This window comes from Nuphar pumila, chromosome 12 (genome assembly GCF_984573655.1).
Source record: "Nuphar pumila chromosome 12, dmNupPumi1.hap1.1, whole genome shotgun sequence".
NCBI classification, from domain to species: Eukaryota; Viridiplantae; Streptophyta; class Magnoliopsida; order Nymphaeales; family Nymphaeaceae; genus Nuphar; species Nuphar pumila.
The window spans coordinates 39,224,834-39,240,316 of NC_143260.1; the positions used below are offsets into that span (position 1 = coordinate 39,224,834).

The 15,483-nt window shown below is 38.8% G+C and overlaps 1 protein-coding gene across 1 annotated transcript in view; it reads right to left on the reverse strand.

Moving 5' to 3' along the window:
• Nucleotides 1-5,918: 5,918 nt before the first annotated feature.
• Nucleotides 5,919-15,483, reverse strand: part of LOC149820791 (membrane-anchored ubiquitin-fold protein 3-like) — a 51,734-nt gene continuing 42,169 nt past the window's right edge. The window contains exons 3-4 of the mRNA XM_089983468.1: nucleotides 8,231-8,401; nucleotides 5,919-6,202 (exon numbers count right to left, since the gene is read on the reverse strand). Coding sequence (XP_089839594.1) covers nucleotides 6,147-6,202; nucleotides 8,231-8,401 — 227 coding nt within the window. The 3' untranslated portion in view covers nucleotides 5,919-6,146. The remainder of the gene's footprint in view (nucleotides 6,203-8,230; nucleotides 8,402-15,483) is intronic.

The following is a 15,483-nucleotide window of genomic DNA, read 5'->3' on the forward strand; positions in this document are numbered from 1 at the left end:
CCACAAATATGTGAGACATCCATGACTTTCATGCTGTCAATGCTTTAGTTTTTTTGTAATGGGGAACAAAGAAACATGTTTAGAGTGTTGGGTCAGTAAGAAGTCCCTTTCCCATATCATGTTTTCTGCTCCATCTGTTAAAAGTTTGATAAAATTATGAGATCATATAGTTCTTGCCAATGTTGTTGAAAGAGGTTGAGTGAATCGGGTTTCCAACGAAACCATAAAATAGGTCCGAATTGAATCCAATCTGTTCGTTTTTGAATTGGGTCATTTCAAAGTTGATTTTTTTATTTAAACGTATTTTTTTACTTAACGCTTTGAAAAATACAAGTGAATCGTTTTAAGGCCAGGATTGGCCTGATTCGAGACGATTCTGGTGATATGACAAAAAATAGGCTGATTTTTCAAGAGGGGCGCCGAATCCTACCCCATATTGTTTCGGCAAAGGACCGATTCGATCTGGATGATTTATATTTATTTTAACAACACTGGTTCTTGCTACACTGTGGCTGCTCACCTAGGCCTACACAATTGCTATGCAATCTTATCGAAATCAATCTGGATCGGCCTGAATTGGCCCGATTCAGATCAAATGAGCCGCTTAACGAAACGAAACAGGGGCAATTTGGTCATTTCCAAGAGCCAAGTTTTGACTGAATCAGGCTGATTCTACCCTGAATCGCACTTACATGTTTTTAAATATATATATATATATATTTATAAAATAAAACTAAACAAAAAAACTCGAAATGGCCTCATTCAAAAACGATTTGATTTGAACAGATTTGATCATTTTTTTGACAAACCAATTCACTTACCAACATTGCCATGACTCAAGAGGGATATTTGCACCAATATGAGGTCTTACCCTAATCTTGAGTCCTAAATTTGGCTGTCGCTAATCTTTTGAGTTGACCCCACCTTTCCACTGTGTGATGTTTGGAAACTACAAGTATGGTGCCATCAAGTTTCCGTGTAACACTTATTTTTAAAGTGTTTGGATGTCCCTGGGGAAAGGGTAAGCCCACCGAGTTTTAGGTCGCCAGAAAAGTGGTTGTAGGCAAAGCCAGCGCGGCTAGGTTTCTGATCTTTGAGGCAGTTTCTCAGCGTAAATATAAAAAAAAATGTTGGATGAGAATTAGGTAAACATAAAGATTTCCCTGTGAAATATAATATCCATTGATCTACCATGCAGCATACAAGATTATCCTATTTTGAAGAAAATAGTTGAATCCACCCTCACCGACAACTGGGTCACTTAATGGGCACGACCGCGGGCCAACCCTGATAAAGTGCAGCCCCATGCACCAGTGGGATTCGATCCTGGCTTTCAGCTTACACAGGACCTGCTGACATTGCTAGAATTTGAAGAATTACATAACTTGCGTGAGGCCTGTAGTGACACTGCGCATTCATTATTTTTATAATCATAACTGACATTATTGGCCATTCACGTCATAGTTACCCCTAATAATTAGGCTATGAATGTGTTTTACAGAGTTATAATTAGGGTTGTCAATGGGTTGGATTTGACCTGGACCTGACCATACCAAACCCTACAGGGTCACGGTTTGGTGACAATCAAGAAAGTTCAAATAGAATATGGGTCGGGCTCGAAGGGTCCAATTAATATATGGATCCGGGTATGGATTGTGAACTTTTATATCAGACCCAGGTCTGACCCGAGTTTCAACTAAGATCCACAAATTTTAAATGTAAAAAGGCTAAAAAATATAAATTTACCAGGTATGGTTTATATGATCCGGGTATGGTTTCTCTTATGGTGGATCCGATTGGACAGAGATCTAGACCCGATACTAGCATCTCAAATCAGGTCTGAGTCTGATTTCACCTGGGTCCAAACCAAACCCGACCTGTGAACACCTCTTCCGTTATAATAATTGGTCAAGTGCTCATAATTATGGTGTTGCTTGGGTGTTTGCGGTTTATGATACCTACTTCATTTGCTTTATGGATCTGAAGGACACCTTCCTTACTTCAAGTAACTCATATATAACTTCTTTGATTATTGCTATTTATGTGTACAAGAAGGCTTGCAACATGAGTTAAAAAATGTTTTGAAAAATCAGATGAGGGCACGATAATTTTTTTTAAAATGAATCAATAAAAGATTTGATATTTTAGACCCATGGGGTTAGCGTAGTTGAAACGGGCTTCTGCTGTCAGACAGGCAGTCAGGGTTGCATAAGACAAAGCTGGTGGCTCCCAGGAGTCGAGGAGTGCACCAGGTTTTACACCCCTTTGGTGTGGTTTTTCCATCCATGAAAAAAAAAAGATTTGATATTTTAATGTGATTTTTTATCAAAATATTATAAAAAAACAGATGTTATTTGCAAACACATCCTTATCCATATCTTTCATATGGCTGATTCCAAATGGGTTTTCAAGATTTACACTAGTGGATAACGGTTGGGGCACATAGTATCCTCGACCCGGAGTTTTACCCTTCAGGGAGGTAGGCCCATCAAGTGACCCGGTTCTCGGTGAGAGTTTTCCCTTCATTATAAAAATAAAGGATTTGCAGTGGATAAAGCCTAAAAAAAACAGGATTTGCTGTGAATAAGGCCTAAAAAGAAGGATTTGCAGTGGATAAGGCCTCTGTTTTTATGTAATCTACAACTTTTTCAGTACCTCAAGATGGATCTCTCAACGAGTTAGGATTCAAAAGGTTTCATGGTACGTTAATCATCGTATCTTCCACCTCATAGTTGCACCTTTTGTGTCCTTGATGATAAGCACATAGAGATGGTGGTGGACGTTGGCTCAGGTGGTCCGATTTTCTTCAACCAATCCAGCCTAAAAGGCGTTGGGCTGGACCATAGTTGATTATATATGGTCCAGACCCAGACCTAACGAGTCCAGGTAGGGTGCAATCACATAGCACAAAAATTGTACATTAAGCACTTGATCGCCCTCTATCAAGCCTTGGGCCCCATAACTGATAGGCCCTGTCCTCAAGATGGAGGGTGATCAGGTACTTAATCCCTAAATATTTGTGCAATCATATTGCACACCTGATCTTTTTCACCCTAACAACTAGTTGCATCTGAAATTCCAGCCTGGCCAGATGCCACATGTAATCCTTTTGGGTCAGGGGCCGATGTGGACCATGTTTTTGCCCAAGACCCAGTTTTTTCAATGGGCTCAATTGGCATCATCTGTGGGTCCCACCCATTTCACCTGGATTGTGGCACGCTCTGTGGGGGCCACGGCCATGTGTCTTGAAGTCAAGCAGGACATCATGTGTGATTTTGCACCTGATGCGGCGCCAATTATTGGTCGACAGGGTATTGCAACCCCATCCAGCTAGCCAAATCAGATGCCCTAAGCTATGGGTGCATATGGATCGGGCTGGATAATGCCAGGTTGGAATCCGAAATATAGACAGCAAAACCGAATTCAGATTCAGATCCAAATAAGATCCAATGAAGTAAGCTTGAATATCATAAAAAAATATATGTGGCACGGTTTATTGGATAAAAATAAATAAAAACAAGCTATTTACATGCAAAAAATGGGTGTCCCTAGTGACAAAAGCGGACATGCAGACATGTACAGAATATTTTAATATTGTTTTATTATTTTTCAATGTTGCAAAGTTTTATTTTAATAAAAAAATGTTTTTTATCATTAAAATGTCAAAAATTTGGGTTTTTATTGATTAAAAAATAAATAAAAAACTTGTGACCTCGTCTCCTATTTTCCAAGAAAATTTTGAACTTTCGAGTCCAACCCATGTCATGTGTCCTTGTGTCCACGTGCCTTTGTGACTAGAAAAAAGCAATTGGATAAGATTTTAAACCGAATAGGAATTAGGTCTGACTTAAAATACTGATCCAAATGCACATTCTAATCTTTCTTTAGGGATCGGAATCCGACAATAACATGTCAGAATCAAGTCTGATATCCTACCATGTGGGATCTGTCAGCACCCCTAACCTAAGCAATTGATAAGAAAGCAGTTTAGGTTACTCGACTGAACCGGGTCACCATGTAGCATATCTTCACTCAGCGAACATGAACTAATGCAACTCAATCTGCGTTTTCAGATCTATATCACAAAGATAGGGACATGACACGACTGTCGACACGAGTTTGACATGCCAGTTCATTAATATATCAAAATGTACATTTATAGAAATATTAGTAAAAATGGTTAGAAATTTATTGAAAACTATTTTTTTTGAAAGGCAAGCTGAGATAGGGACAAGGTCTCCACCCCAACCCGTCTCAAAATCCTACCCTCCATCCCTCCATGGGTTTTGAATTTAACCTCCATCATCGATCCAAACAGGGTGAGCGGGGTCCCATTTTCCCTCGATCCACTGCCATCCCTAAAGAAGGAACGGGGACGGGGTGGATCGGGCACAGGGCAAGGCAGAGATTGGAGAGGGAGTGCGAGACAGGCCGGGAAAAAGTGTAAGTTCATCCCCGCCTCCATCCACACACGGATTTTGATTTTGACCTTAATCCTCTGTCCAAACGGGATGAGGCAGGGCGGGGCCCCATTTTTCCCAGTCCACTGCCATCCCTAAGCTGGGGTTAGGCAGACCCCCTACCAGTTATACAACTATACCATATACTTTTATAGAAATATTGGTAGAACGTCTTAGCAATTTATTGATACTATTTTTTTGAAAGGCGAGCTGGGGTTAGGCAGACCCCTACCAGTTATACAACTATACCATTAGGTTTTGCCTGCAACGTCACAACACAAGGTGACATGCACCAGCTGCTCCTACCAGACAAGCGGAGACCCGTCGGTAATTTATTGAAACTATTGCTACAAGTATTAGTTCTATCATAAATTCCTCTTTTATCTAACAATGGTTGCTCAATCTCACATGTGGAATAGGTCAGCAGTACCCCTTGACTCTCTCAGAGGTCAAGGGCCCATCTGATGAGCAACATTCCAAACAGGGAGACTGTATTTGTATTGTTTTTCTAAATAGCTACCACATAATTTTTCAAAGCCGTAGAAGATCTATACGTGGTCGGTATTTCTCAACGAAGGGTAGTTTCAGAGACGGTCGCATTGGCTAAGCCTGCCGTACTTACAATGGATTCCCCTATGGTGTAAACCCATGGTGAGAACCCCTTGGCCCCAGGGAGTCACCCGGCTTCGGCTGAGCAAGGGCTTATCCCTTGCCCTCGTTAAATGAAGGGGTTTGACACTCATGCTAATGGAACCCTAACCATCCGTTAAGCGGCCAAGGCCCCCTTCACTGCACCAAACCCCTTTGGGGCTTATGTGGCCAGCATTTAGAACATACAAAATAGATGGCTGAAAATAAAGTCAAAACATCACAAAGACGAATGAGATCAGAGGGAACCCTGACAGATTACCATCAGTATTTACCTTGACCTGATCTGTTCCCTTGAAAACTGCCACCACCAAAGATGATCTAGAATCTAGATGGTCAAACTGATGGAAGGCACTTAGGGGCACACTCATGTACGGTTGGTGGAATGTTGGGGGCAGTACTGCATTTATTCGACATCCACCAAACGGCCAGCCTCAGGACAAGTGCAGATCAGGGCAGGGGCCTTGGATGCCCTCCATCTCAAGATGAACTGGAGGTGGAGGACAACAAAGCCCCTGTGACCAGAACGCCCTTTACTCAGATGAGCCCCACAAACTTTCTGGGTCCAGTCCATACTCTTGATGGATGGCATAAAAAGGGTTCAATCCGGATGGTTTAGAAAGGGCTGTCTACAGATGGGCTTTGGATGCCCTTCATCCTAATGATGGACAGAATGGAGGCACCTTTGGTTTGATCCACTCACCCTCAGGGCAAAAGGCATTGCTCGCTAAACGACCATGTCTGATCTGGCTGCTCGAGACCAGAACTCCTCCCAAATTATATTTTCCATGTTTATTTTTTTGATTTGAGTGCGGAATTTGAACCTTATTAAGCCACAGATCGACCTTACATATAAAGATCTAAAGCAAAGACTAGCTTCTCTATACATTGAAAAATAGCTGTAAAAGGATCCGTATAGAAAAAATAAAAATAAAAAGGAAAAATCAAGGGCAACAACTACTTCAAAAGTTCAATGGCAATTGCACCAACCTGAGTGGACAGAAAAAATGATCCCATGAAGCGATTTCAACAGTAACTCTACATGATGGTACAGGTGCAGAGACTCTTCTTCGGCATCTCATCCATGTTCTTGTCTGCACATTTACAAGTCGAAGTTCTTAATCTTTCCTTTTCTAAAAGCAATACATATTTTCCAAGTACATAAGCAATAAAAGGAGGCGTGGAAACAAAGCTTAACTGGCCCCAAGTGAAAAAGAAAAGCAAGGGAAGAGAGGTAAGCAATAAATATTATAAATTGGTGAGGGAGAATTTGCTCCTCTGACAATCTGATCCAAGTGACAATAAAGTCCAACGGTCCAACCATCCTTTTCAATGTAATCATGCAAACACGGGGATCATCCCCCCCCCCCTCTTTTAAAACCTTATATCGATGATTTAAATATTTTATTTTGTTTCCTATTTACACTTATCATTTTCTTTTAGTTTCCTCCCCTCCCCTCAGTTGACGATGCTTGATCAACAATTCTTGTATTCCCCAAATTTCCCCTTTGTTTCTGGTTATCCTTGTTTACAAATGATAGCTTTTTCAATGATGAGTAACCAGAACCTAGGTACAAACTTGCCCTTTTTTTAACCATGTGTATATGTAGACGTATTATATGTATTTTTTTTCATGCATCAATATATATATAGGGTAAATATTGGTTACTAATGAAGGCAAGGAACTAATGAGTAGAAATCACTATTTTCTTAAAAAAATTCTAATTTTTTGTAGATCAAATGTTACAGATGTGATCTACATGGTTTGTTTAGTAGGAAACTTGTTTTAAATCATGTGATTATGACATATATTCAGGTTTTTTAAAGGGGTCAAAAATCAATGGCCCACAATGTGCCAAAATTTCATAACTCAAAAGATCACATTTTTACTTCAGAAAAGCACAATCCAAGGCATGATCATTAGCAAACAAATCATGCTGAACCAGAGTTACTGGAAGCTTCTTAGATAGGTGGGAAGCCCGCTTCCCGGAAACTCGCTTCGGAAGCGTGAGTACTCGCTTCCAAAACTTGATGAGAACCTCGATTCCCCACACACTTCAACTATTCTTCTTATATGTTATTTTACTCAATTTTTCATGTTTTTTACGTGTTTTCTCTCTTCTCACTCACTTGCATGTGCTTTCTCTAAATTGGTAGCATCATTTTTAGTTTTTGTTAAAAACTTAATTCCTACAATAAAAAGTAGTAAAATTTAATATTAGCCACTTTTATTTTAGGTTTTATTTGTGTTTCATTTTTATTCTCATTCAATTCTTATATATATATTTTTATTTTTCGCTTTCCCGCTTCCTATACATTTTAAAATGCATCGCTTCTCGCTTCCTCTTCCTAATCTGGCAACCTTGTGCTGAATACATCTATGTGGTTAGATTGAGTCGATACAACTTGCACCTATGATTTCTAGTTCATTAGTAGAAAATATTTTCCCATATATATATATATAAATATATATATATATATATATATATAGAGAGAGAGAGAGAGAGAGATTTCTAAGATATACATGTATGCGTGTATGTATAGTTTCTATTAATTCATAATTATAGATTGATAAATGTGTATTATTATCAGAATATACCCAAAGGCATGTATTATTATTACTATTGTTGTTGTTATTGGCTAGGCCAAGGGAAAACACCCCCACCCCAATCAGCGACTGTGCACATTGGCAGGTCTCCAATAAAACCCTTGAGGTCCTCCCTGCCAAGCCTGGTAACATTCACAAGTTGCTCCTACCGGATGAGTGAAGCCCTTGTGAGGTACAAAGAAAATCCTATCATTTTTTTTTTATAGGTACAAAGAAAAGAAACAACAGAACAATGATGAGACTCACCACACTAGGAGTTGCATGATTACATTATAACTGAATAGATAAGCTGACTTTTAATGCTAATATTCTACAAAATCAAAACCTGGATTTATTTCAATTACATGCATAAATGAGTGCACACAGACATACAAGCATAGGTATGTACGTGTTTATGGACATAAAATTACGTTTCCTTCAAAATTTCGAATATGCATCATCAAGCATGGGATCAATATCATAGAAGAGACATGGACACATCGGAATTCAACAGGACAAAAGAAAACTAAAGTACCTGTTTTCTTCTTTGGTAGTGGAGGCTGAACTACAACATGCATTGTGATGACCCCACCTGGAAGCTCGCCCATGGGTACTCTAGACTCTGCAAGTGTCTTATCATTCTCCAAAATTTTTCCGGCATTTATGAGCTTCAAATCGCTAGCAGTTTTGGGCACAATTTTTTTATCTGGTAGTTGGCAGCAAAATGCCATAAGGAGACAAACTTTAGACCAACTGAATAAGAAAGCGACTCCAACATGAGAAATCTATCATGCTTAGGTCCACTGGCTGCACAAAATTAGTAACAATACTTACAGAAACTCCATTGCTAGTAGTTTTCAGCGTATATTTTTTCTCCGACAGTTGGTTACAAAATGCCATAAGGGGACAAACTCTAAACCAAGTGAACGAGAATAAAGATTCTTGTAACGAAACTAGAGCACTGTCAAAATCCACAATCCAATAGGGTTCAAAGCAAGAGATGATGATCACTCACACAACCCAAATATAGGTTCAAACACACAAAAGACCACTAAGGGCCAAGTCAACAACATAAAAAAATATAAGTTTCCTTTCATAAAATGCATACAAGATGCATACCCTACAAAGGGGTGAAAACCAAGGTTATAAGTATTGTATCGTTACCCGTATCGGTTGGGCCCAAAGTAACACCGTATCGTATCGTATAAAAAACATATCGTAAATTTTTAATAAAAACTTCCAAAAAATCAGAAAAAATTAACAAAAATTCTAAAAAAATCGTAACACATGAAACAATGATGAATTGTACAAAATACAACCATAAAATCACATTTATGTTTCTATGAGATGCATAAGACATCATCAAACATCAACTAATATAGAATCATAGATAATATTGCATGCATATCTCACAAGAACAATGCCACAAGACTCATACTTTCATATTATATAAACAAAAATCAAAATAACCAAGTTTATGAAATAGATTTAAAAAAAAACAATATGTATTGTACAGGGGGTGTATTGTATGATACACCTGATACACACCCGTATCTTGATAAGGGTGTGTATTGTATCATTTTCCCTCAAAGTAACGATACTTACAACATTGGTGAAAATCCCATATAAATACAAACAAAAGAGGGAGTGAGAAACTCCTATGGCTGTTGGGACTCCCTAACAACTCTATTGTGTCAAGGACAATAATGCCCTTGACACAAAACCTACTTCCAAAAACAAACAAAAATAAAATATCTTATTACAATATGCGAGAAGACCAAAATATCCCTAGAGTTATGTCACATGGGTGCGGGTGCGGAGCAATTTCAAAATTTTTAGACACGGGGACACGGCTATATATATATATATATATATATATATATAATAAGATTGTAAATTTTAAAGCAAAAATAAAAAATAATTCTATTGAAGTAACAACACAAACTTACCAAAATATAACACATAAAAAAGCTTGTGAGTGTGATAACAACAAAACTTATCATAAATCTGTCTCATCGTCTGAATAGAGAGAAGAACAGGATCGAGGTAGTCCATGTTGAGAGTATGCAAATCATGTTCTCCCTCTAAGTCAAAATCTTCTGGATTTACATCTCAATACTTGGATGGTCCATAACTGCATCAAAATATGACTAACTTAGTATCTAAATTGAAACTTTGAATACAAATATTTAAATACGAACTTTGAATACAAAAGAAAAAAAAAGTACATATACTCGTCTTTGGTGTGGCGAGAAATTAATCGTAGATTAGAGTGAACATAAACCAAATCCTCTGCTCTTTTACTAGTGCATTTATTTCTTTTAATGTTGTGAATTTGCGCATATGTACTCCAATTTCTTTCACAACATGATGATGTAGTAGGTTGGGATAACTTTATTGCAAAACGCAGATTTGGTGTCTCTGATCCATATATTTCCCACCAATTAAGGGGATCTTCCTCATCCCTTGTCATAAGTGCTGCTAAAGAATCAAATCTCCCAGTAGAAAACTTTTCAAATTCACTATTTACAACCTTAAACATGTGAGGATCATTAAAAAGTTTTTCCAAACATATCTTTCTATTCTTTGATATCTCAGGATCTTCATTTGGAGAAACACGACCAAGACCTTGTGTCAACCATTTTTTTGCATAATATTTTGGATTGGGAGGGTGTGTCATGCAATACAAAGGTGTATTGCTTTTATCCCATCTTCTCACTAAAATTGAATGTACATGATTGTAAAATTCTGAATCAAGTGCAACATCTTTCTTGTCATTTTTTAAAATGATACCTTGAACATTTTTAATCATATTGTCCCACATTTCATAAATTCTATGAAGCATCTGTCAACTTCTCTCAACATTTCCCAAATAGGCTCTGTAAATTCAACAAAATATGTAATTTTATCCCACAAAAAATCATCACAGATGCATTTTTTGATAACTTAAGCCCTAACATCATCTTCAGTACGATAAAAATCCCAATCTTGATCAGCCACCATCATCATCAATGCATTCTTGAGTTGTTTAATTATTTTCATCATAACAATGAGAGAAGCAAAACGAGTTTCAGCAACTTGAGATCAGAATGCCTATTAAATATAAAAAGGGCATGATGATGGTTTACAACAAAATTTCTAATATTTTGAGCATCATGCTCTATTTCCACAATCTATAAACACATTTCACGTGCATGTGCATCATCTTTTAATGGATTGCATATACTTTTAAGTGCCAAATTTAAACGGTGTGTTGCATAAGGAGTCCAAAAAATATGTGAATACGTATCTTCACTTGCCAAATTCATTCCTGCAAGAGAGCAAACTGGAGCGTTGTCAGTAATGATTTGCACTACACTTTCTTCACCCACTTCTTTTATCACTTCGACAAATAATCTCTTTAAATATTCAACATCTTTATACTCCCCAGATGCATCAACAGTCTTCAAAAAGATTGGCCCATTAAGTGAGTAAGCAATGAAGTTTATCAGTGGTCGCCTTTGTATATCAGTCCACCCATCAAAAACAAGACACTCCAAATCGTTTCCATGCAAATTTTTGGATTTTTAACAAATCTTCAATTCTATTTTTCCTCTGCAAGAATGACTGTTCTTAGTTTTTCTGAACTAGGAGGCACATAACCACTTAAATAACAATTAGCCAAAGATGTAATCATATCTTTCCAGTATGGACTTCTAGCTACATTAAAAGGAATTGAGCTTGAGTAAAAGAATTGACCAATCTTTTTATCAATTTTTGTTCTTGCCATGTTTTTGAATGACCCTTATATTGTTTTATTGCCTTTCATCTTTCTTTAATTTAAAAGCTCTTCTTTTTCATCACTAGCAATAGCAAAAGCCAAATTAATCGAATCGCTTATCTCTTTGCAATTTTCTTTTTTTCAGCTTCCTCTTGTTCTTTCTTTAATTGCTTTAACAAGTCTTTGTCAACCCTAGAACATGGCCTAATTCCTTGACCACGAATATGCAAAAGATGTGCTTTCACAAGCATATAAAACCCCGTGAAAGCAATCTTACACAGATTACAAAGAAACTGCACATTCCCACCACCACCACTAGCTTTTATCCCTTTTGTCAGAAGCCTCCAAAGTGGTTGAGAAACTTCTAATTCAGAGTTAGAACTTGAACCAACTGTATTGACACTGCCACTAGAACTCGCCATTATATCTGAAAACTGAAAAGAAAACTGAACACAAAATTGTATGTAGTACACACCAAAATATATAAGTAAAGTTAATAAACACTTCAAAAAATAGTAACAGGAGCTCCACCCCTCACTGTGTGCCTGACAGAAAATAACAGAGACAAGGGGCTGAAACTGAAAATTGAACACAAAATCGTATGCAGTACACACCAAAATATATAAATAAAGTTAATAAACACTTCAAAAAAATAGTAACAGAAGCTTCACCCCTCTCACTGTGTGCCTGACAAAAAATAACAGAGACAGAGGGCTCTGCCACCTGCCGAAAAACTGAACTGAGGCAGGGGGCGGAGCCCCCTGTCGAAAAACCAAACGGAGGTAGGGGGCTCTGCCCCCTCCCAAAAAAACAAATTGAGGCAGGGGGCGAAGCCCCCTACTGGAAAACAGATCTGAGGCAGGGGCCACAGATGCCTGATAGAAAATAACAGAGGTAGGGAGCTCCGCCCCCTGTCGAAAAAACAAATTGAGGTAGGGGGGGGGGGGGGGCGGAGCCCCCTACCGGAAAACAGATCCGAGGCAGGGAGCTCTGCCCCCTGCCAGAAAAGAAACTGAGGCAGGGGCCTCCACCCCCTGCAGGAAAACACGAACGAGGCAAGAGCCCCCCTCCCGGAGGAGGAAGAACGGAAGAGGGAGGAGGGATATACCTGAGAGGACCGGTGGCTGGCAGCTACGATCGCTAGGGTCTGGGTCGCCGACGAGCCTGAAGGGGACGAGGAGCGAGGGACGGGTGGGGGAGAGGGAGCGATCGGCGGGGAGGAGTCTGTCGTCTGCCCCTCCCCCTGCGTAGCCTCTTAAGGGTCGAGCCCCACCCGACCCGAGTCCAAATTAATTTTAATAAATGGACAAAAATAGACTCGATCAAAGTTGACCGAGTTCAAAATGTGGACAGACTCGGCCCCGGTGTGTTGACTGAGTCCAACACTTAGTTGACTTTGTCTGCACCTGTGACGATGCATGTCGATGCGGGTGCGTCGACCTTTTAGCCGAGTCCGTGTGACTTAGCCCTAGAGGGTATTACCTATTACATTTACATAAACTATATATAGATCCGATTCAGGTGGAGAATATTTGTCAAAAAAAATTCAAAACTACTTAATACAAAATGAAATTTGTCATCAAAGGTCTTGTCCTATATCTCCCTAACAAAATAGGCTAAGGGAAAGAAAACATAGACATATTATGAAAACCGTTGAGACTCTCCTTATTTCTAAGAATATCCCAAAATCTTTTTGGGCCAAAGTTGTTTTTGTTAAGCTTGCAATACTCGAGTTCTTCCACACGTGAAGGGTGAGGAACAGAGAGAGAGAGAAGGAGCTGCAGGAAAACCCGATTCCAGTCATATGATCGACTGCTCTTCTAATTCATTTATAGTTACATACTAATACAAATTTTAGGGTACTAAAATACCCCTATTACAACAAGAAGAAATTACATACTGCCATTAATGAAATAGCAATGACTACGGGTCTGGATCCCCTGACCCATGACCCATTACAAGAGGTACACGTCTTTTCACCCTCCCTCAAGTTGTGCATGGTCCAGGACCATGAACAACTTGCCTTTTAACATCCAAAATTTGTCTTTTGTCAATCCTTTTGTAAATATATCCGCCACTTGATCTGTAGTTTGTACAAATTCGGGCTCAATCTCCTTCTCTTCTACCTTTTGTCTCACAAAATGTTGATCTATTTCAATATGTTTGGCACAACCGTGATAGATGGGATTAAAAGACATACTAATGGCACTCTGGTTGTCACATAAAAGAAGCGATCGAGAGATCAATTCTCCTACTTCTGTCATTTAATGCCTAATCTAGGTAGCTTCAGCAGTAGCGGCTGCCATTGACCTGTAGTCGGCTTCTGTACTGGATCTAGCAACAACCTTTTGTTTCTTGTTACTCCAGGAAACCAAATTCATCCCAACAAACACACAATAGCCGGATGCTAATCTACGTTCATCTGGGTCTCCCGCCCAGTCTGCATCAGAATAAACAGTAATCTCATGTACATTTTGCCTATTAGTCTTTCTCTTATACAAAAGACCATCCCCAACAGTTTCCTTCAGGTACCGAAGTATCCGTTTAACTTCCATATGCCCTTTACATGGTGCATGCATGAACTGAGATACCTGATTTACAGAGTAAACAATATTAGGTCGAGTAAAAGTGAGGTATTGTAACATGCCCCACTATGCTACGATATTGTGTGGGATTCTCGTATGGGTCTCCATCTTGAGAACTGAGCTTCTGGTGAAGAACACTAGGAGTTCCCAAGGGCTTGCAATCTTTCGTACCTGCTTTATCGAGGACATCAATGGTATACTTATGTTGAGTGGGAGTCATTTCTTCAGGGGTACTGTCGACTTCAACTCCAAGAAAGTATCGTAGTTTACCAAGGTCCTTCATTTTGAATCTCTGATTCAAGAGATGTTTGACCTCCTCAATATGCTCATTGGAATTACCAGTGATGATAATATCATCTACATATATCAACAACAGAGTAACTGTGTCTTGGTTCTTGAATATAAACAAGGAATGGTCAAGAAGAGATTTCCTAAAACCATATTTTTGTATTTCAAGAGAAAAACTATCAAACCAAGAACGAGATGCCTGCTCCAATCCGTATATCGCCCTTTTTAATCTACATACATATTTTGTAGGATTCCCTTCTGCATAACCAGTGGGTTGTTCCATGTATACTTCTTCTTTCAAATTTCCATGAAGAAAAGCATTCTTCACATCAAGTTGACTAATAGTCCATTGATGTTCAATAGCTAAAGAAAGTATGACTATGATTGTCCTCATTTTCACCACTGGACTAAAGGTCTCATCATAATCCTATCCTTGCTCCTTTGTAAATCCTTTGGCTACAAGCCTTGCCTTGTATCGCTCTATAGTCCCATCTGGTTTATAATTTATTTTGTACACCCATTTTGACCCAACAACATTTCTGTCAGGTGGTCTTGGTACAACATACCACATTCATGTAGAGCTTTCATTTCTTCATTCATTGCTTCAATCTATCTTCTAGAATTTGATGCTTGAGAAAACGTTGTGGGTTCATCTTCCTTGCTCAAGGCTGTTAGAAAAAGTTGAAAATTCAGTGAGAAATTTTCATAATTGACCCATCTTTCAATCGGATGACGAGAACGAGTGGATCTTCTAGCATCAAAGGTAGAAGTGGATGTAGAAGATGTGCCAATTTCTGGATTAATAATAGTGGGCGCCTTTCTTCCTCGTCAGGTGTAAACAAGACCTTTATACCTTTTGGGATCCAAATATGACTTTGTATTCTCATGTGCAATCATCTCATCAGCAGGCATAGATTCCTTATCCTTTTGAGCACAATCTGAAGGACAGACATCACTAGTTCCGGAGAAAAGTTCAGAATTCAACCAAGGATAATAAACCTCAATTCGGGAATTTGATTCTGAAGGGCTAATGCATCGACAATCAAAATTCAATTCATCGAAGATAACATTTCTTGATATTTTGATGTGCTTGCTCATAAGGTCATAGCACCTGTATCCTTTATAGTCATCGACATAGCCCACAAACCTGCACTT